Source organism: Podarcis erhardii, assembly GCF_964252035.2.
Source record: "Podarcis erhardii genome assembly, chromosome: 5".
NCBI lineage: Eukaryota > Metazoa > Chordata > Lepidosauria > Squamata > Lacertidae > Podarcis > Podarcis erhardii.
In genome coordinates, this window is record NC_138509.1 from 94,410,824 (window position 1) to 94,416,823 (window position 6,000).

At 50.9% G+C, this 6,000-nt stretch overlaps 1 protein-coding gene across 3 annotated transcripts in view; it reads left to right on the forward strand.

Annotated features, from left to right (window-relative positions):
- Nucleotides 1-5,156, forward strand: part of ECE2 (endothelin converting enzyme 2) — a 45,181-nt gene extending 40,025 nt beyond the window's left edge. For all 3 annotated transcript variants that reach the window (XM_081862378.1, XM_081862380.1, XM_081862379.1), the window contains 3 exons: nt 2,055-2,245; nt 2,438-2,533; nt 3,847-5,156. In XM_081862378.1, the coding sequence (XP_081718504.1) occupies nt 2,055-2,245; nt 2,438-2,533; nt 3,847-4,023 (464 nt within the window). In that variant the 3' untranslated portion in view covers nt 4,024-5,156. The remainder of the gene's footprint in view (nt 1-2,054; nt 2,246-2,437; nt 2,534-3,846) is intronic.
- Nucleotides 5,157-6,000: the final 844 nt, after the last annotated feature.

Below are 6,000 nucleotides of genomic sequence, written 5' to 3' on the forward strand. Positions count from 1 at the left end.
GAAGGCAGCCCTGTTTAGGGAAACTTTTAATGTTTAAAAGATTATTGTATTTTAATATTTTGTTGGAAGCCACCCAGAGTGGCTGGGGAAACCCAGCCAGATGGACGGGGTAATAATAATAATAATAATAATAATAATAATAATAATAATAATAATACTCTTGCAAGTTCACAATAAAACTCAGCTCCTATCATATGCCTATCTAGCAAAACATGAATTGGTGGTTTGGCTTCACTTTAAACATCCCACACAGCTGGCCAGGGCTGATGGGAGTGGGAGTCCGACAACATCTGGAAGGCCACAGGTTCCCACTTCCTGGTTTATAGGGTTGAGCCTGACCGTCTGAAAGACTCCCGTTGGTGGCCTTTCCATTCATTTCCCCTGCTCCCCACTTGCACCTATCTCCATGGTAGCTTCCATTCCGCCATTGCCATCAAGCCGCTCCTTTCCTTTCTGCGGTCCACTTGCTTCCCTACCTGTTTGCAATCCTTTCTCCCCAGGTGACACCTCCAGTCATCTTCCCCGGCTTCTTTGTGCTGCTTTTGCTCCTGCTCCATCCGCTTGGTGAGCATTCATTATCTCTGCACGAGTGGGCCACAGCTGGCAGCTTAGGGAGTTCACTGCCACCACAACCCCACCGATCCATTCCTCTCCTTTTAACTCACAGCTGCTTAAGGCTACTTCAGGAGCAACCCCCAGGTCCTGGGGAATCCTTTGCCTGGGGCAACACAACTCTTCCAGCATTGCAGTGCTCAACAGCTGTAGATGGTGCAGGACCCAAAGGGCAAATGTGCCGTGCTGGGAGGGAAGGAGGGTGTGAATCACAGGGAACCTCGGAATATAGGAAGCTGCCTTATACCGAGCTGAGCCACTGTGTTCCTTCTAGCTCAGTATTGTATACAGTGACTGGCTCTCCAAAGTTTCAGACAGGGTTCGCTCCTAGCCCTACCTGGAGATCCCAGGGATTGAACCTGAGACCTTCTGCATGCAAAGGAGATGCTCTGCCATTGAGCCACAACCCTTCCTGGATCCAAGATAATCCCTCCTGTATGCTGGAATGGAATTGAGGATCTCTAATGCCCCCTAAGAAGCAGTTGCTCAGAGGTCTAGCGGAGGCCAGCTGCCAAGGAGCCATAGAGCAAGACTGTGTGCGTTCCACATCGATGTTTCAGCACAGATAAAGCATGGAGTGCAGCATTGGGCACAGAATTCTGCTCCTGGTCTTCTGAGCTTTTGTTTTTGAATCACAGCAAGTTTCTACCTCTTACGCCTGAAAGAGTGTGGGCAACTCCTGGCAGAAAACTCAGAAAGCAGGTAGCGACTGAGTTGGATTTGCATTAGTGAGAAGGGCAGGATTTGGTTCCTCTGCACTCTCCGTGCCTTGTAGGAGCTGAACAAACTGTGCAAAAAGAAAATGCGTACAGATTGGTTGCGTGTGGATTGTGTGCAAAGTGTGGGTTTCCTCAATTCAGCAGGAATTCTGATTTTTTTTAAAATGCAAAGTATGCACAGCATTAACTGAACCGAAAAACCCAAACAGCAGCTTGCTGGCCGTAACTTTGTTGTAGCTGAACCAAAGCCAGTAGCCGAGGTTTAAACCCTAGCATTGCCAATTAAAGAACCTCCAGCACCTGATCTGCACAATGAAGCTGCTGCTGTGGGAGCTCAGGCGTTGTGCCAGACGAACCCTTGTACTGCAATAATAATAATAATAATAATAATAATAATAATAATAATAATAATAATAATAATTTTATAATTTGTACCCCGCCCATCTGACTGGGTTGCCGCAGGCACTTTGGCAGTAAGAATCCACGTTATTGCAAGAGGTGGACCCAGAATAAGGCAGCTTCCTAGAGTTCCTTCCTTGCTCTTTTGTAAGTCCATCCCTGGAGCCAGTAAACACCTGATTAGGAACAAAGGAAAGGGGACTTCTTTTCTCCATCATGCCCCTCTTGTGAGCTTCTTTGGGGGCACCTGCTGGCTGCTGTGGGAGCTCAGGCGTTGTGCCAGACGAACCTTCAGCCCAGTCCAGCAAGGCGATTTTATTCCAGGCCGCGAGTACGACAAAGAAGGGAACCTGCGTCCCTGGTGGCAGAACTCATCTCTGGAGGCTTTCAAGAACCGGACGGCATGCATGACGGAGCAGTACAACAAATACCTTGTCAATGGGGAGCATGTCAATGGCAAGCAGACCTTGGGCGAGAACATCGCTGACAACGGGGGGCTCAAGGCAGCCTACAACGTAAGTAGCCTGTCCAGGGGAAGATTGTACGCCCCCCACCGAAAAGGCAGGCCTGGGGGGTGGGGAGGCCTGGCAGGTCTCAAGCTGGTTGTGTCTGCAAGGTGTCCTTTCTCTCAGCGGCCGTGAGGTGAGGGAGGCGCTTGGGCCCCCCTAAGCTTGGAAGCACAGGCTCTGCTCTCGCTTTCCTTGCAGGCTTACAAAGTCTGGCTGAAAAAGAACGGGGAGGAGAAGCGCCTGCCGTCCGTGGACCTCACTAGCCACCAGCTCTTCTTCTTAGGGTTTGCACAGGTAACTCATGGCTTGGAGGTGGGAGAATGAGAAACAGAAACTTCCCGTTCCCAATATCCCCCTCCCCACATCCATGCGCATTCTGTCTGCCGCTGCCAGTACCCCTGTGTTAACAGTCCTCCTGGCAGGTCTGAAGATAATGGGCATAAAAGCCATCTCAGGAGTACAGGAGGGCCCCCCACCCCAATAGTTCAGTGCTGAAAAGCTAAGGTTCAATCCCTGGCATCTCCAGGTAAAGAAAGCCAGTGTGGTGCGGTGGTTAGAGTGTCAAACTGAGGCCTGGGAGATCAGGTCCGAAATCACCACTCAGCCATGAAACTCAGTGGTTGACCTTCGGCCAGTCATGATCAGCTTGGATGGCTCAGTTGGTTAGAGCATGGTGCTGATAACGCCAAGGTTGCAGGTTTGATCCCTGTCTGGGACAGCTGCATAATCCCGCCTTGCAGGGGGTTGGGCTGCAAGGGTCCCTTGCAACTCTGCAGTTCTGTGAGTCTTCTTATCCTTTGGCCCTAACCTACCTCACAGGGTTGTTGTGAGGACAAAATGTGGGGGGTGGGGGGTGGAGAACAATGCGCACCACCCTGAGTTCCTTGGAGGAAAGGTGGACTTTAAATGTAATAAAATAATAATAATAATGATGATGATGATGATGATGATGATGATGATGATGATGATGGTTTTCAAGCAGCAAGGCAAGAAAGAGCCTGGAGAAACCTCCAGAGAGCTGGAGGGACTGTTGCCATGCAGTGCCCCTTCATTGTACCGTGGTGCTCACAGGGCGATGTTAGAGGGCGGTCCTTAGAGCGATGTTCTGCTCCAGTTCCATCTCTTGGGTGGGAACTGCTGGAGCCCAGCTCAGCACCAGCCGTGGATTCAACAGAATGATCAGCTGTTGGCCTGTACAGGGCAACATGAAGATGCTGCTTGAAACTCATAGAATTGTGGAGTTGGAAGGGACCCCGAGGGTCATCTAGTCCAACCCGCTGCAATGCAGGAATCTCAGCTGAAGCGTCCATGACAGATGATCATCCAACCTCTTCTAAAAGACCTCCAAGGAAGGAGAGTCCACTACCTCCCAAGGGAGACCATTCCGCTCCCGAACAGCTCCTCCACTTGGCCATGAAGCTCCCAGGGTGAGCATGAGCCAGTCACTTCCCCTCAGCCTGACCTACCTCACAGGGTTGTTGTGGGAATTAAATAAGGAGGAAGAGAACCACGCATGCCAGGTGGAGCTCCCTGGGGTGGGGGAGAGTTGGGATATAAATCTAAGAAACTAATTAATAAAATAAACAAGCATCTCCTTCCTGGCGCAGGTCTGGTGTTCGGTGCGCACCCCGGAGAGCTCGCACGAGGGCCTGGTGACCGATCCGCACAGCCCGGACAAGTTCCGCGTCATCGGCACCCTCAGCAACTCGCGGGACTTTGTAGAGCACTTTAAATGCCCCGTCGGCTCCCTCATGAACCCTGGGAAGCACTGCGAAGTGTGGTAGAGAGAGAGAGAGAGAGAGGCTGCCCTTGGCAGGAGTCTGTACATACACACAACTTGCCTGTGCTCAAAACCCAGCCCATGGGGGAGGGGGGGCCGGCAGTCACATTTTTGGGGTGCTACTGGCGGTTTTGCCTCATCAGCTTTGGTCCCCTTTACGGCCCTAGGAGAGAGGTGAGCTTAATGTGAACTCCCCCCCCCTCGCCCAAAGCTCGCTTCATGGGGTGGTGTGCAAAAGCACAGCTTCACTTCTCTTAGCTCGCCCCACCACCTGCTCCAACTTCCGCGGATTCTGCGAAGGATCTCCAGCTCTCCTCCTTCAGCTCTAGCTCTCCAGGAAACGTCTCCCCGATCCTCCTCCACACCCCACCAGGCTGGCCCCAATGCCTTTGGCTTCTCGCTCTCTTTTGTTTTGCTCAACTGCTTGCAGCAGCTGCAGAGAGGATGGACCCCCTGGTCTTTGTAAACTGCTACTTTTAAGGGTGGGGGGGTCTTGGGGTGGCCAGGCAAAGGAGGGTACCACCGTCTACTAATGCGCTTCGACTAGCAGTGGGGAAGTTATGGGCCTCTTTGTGCTGCTGGGCTCTGACCCCCATCTCCCCAAGCCTGCATGGGCCAAACAGTCTTGGGTGATGGAGGGTGTTGTCGTTCAGCAACATCTGGATGGCTGCAGGTTCGATACTGCAGGGTTTTCTTTGGAGGCCGGCAATGCTGATTCAGTCGAGGAATTCCCAACCATATAGCAGGACTAGTTATGAAAGCTTCAGGTATAGCAAAAGAGCCTTTAAAGCTTGAGCAGGGAGTGGTGCATCGGAAGATTTTGGCTGCGTCAGAGCATAGAATCAGAGAATTGTAGAGTGGGAAGGGTCCCCCAGTGGTCATCTAGTCCAACCCCCTGCAATGCATGAATCTCAGCTAACGCATCCATGATTGATGGCCATCCAACCTCTGCAGGATTCATCCAGGATAGCATTCTGTTTCTAGCAGGCTAAGGAGCTTACAGGCAGATCATGAAGGCAGCAACCCATTCCTGGCACTGAGGTATACTGGCTCAACATGGAAATTATTATATCTGTATATTGCCCTTCAGCCAAAGGTCCCAGGGTGGCTCACAACAAAAAAATACAAAATGAGAACACAAAACAAAAAGAAACCCAGTAGCCCAATACATTTAAAAGGCTGAAGATCATTTAATCAGCTACAAACCGGCGCCTAAAGATATACAGTGGTACCTCAGTTCTCAAACAATCCGTTCGGAAGACCATTCGGCTTCTGAAACATTCGAAAACCGAGTCACGGCTTCCCATTGGTTACAAGAGCTTCTTGCACTCAGTGGAAGCTGCATCACATGTTTGAGTTCTGAGAAATGTTCGAAAACAGAAGCATTTACTTCCGGGTTTTTGGCGTTCAATAACTGAAACATTCGACAATGGAGGCATTTGTGAACCGAGGTACCACTGTATAATGAAGATGCTAGGCGAGCCTCCCTGGGAAGAGCATTTCACAAATGGGGAGCCACCACAGAAAAGGCCCGTTCTCATGTTGCCGCTCTCCAGAACCTTTTGCAGAGGAGGCATACGAAGAAGGGCCTCAGATGATGATCAGAGGGTCTGGGTCAGTTCATGTGGGGAGAGGTCCCACTTAACTAAAAGCAGATCTATCCTTCATTGTCGTTATCTCTCTCTTTTTAAACACACAAATAAATAGCCATTTCAGCCAGTGGCTTTCCCATGCAGCGCAAGGGTGTGCAATGTAGCTAGGATTTGTATGCCTATACCGTAGTATGGGGGACGCGGGTGGCGCTGTGGTGTAAACCACAGAGCCTAGGGCTTGCCGATCTGAAGGTTGGCAGTTTGAATCCCCGTGACGGGGTGAGTTCCCGTTGTTCGGTCCCAGCTCCTACCCACCTAGCAGTTCGAAAGCACGTCAAAGTGCAAGTAGATAAATAGGTACCGCTCCAGCGGGAAGGTAAACGGCGTTT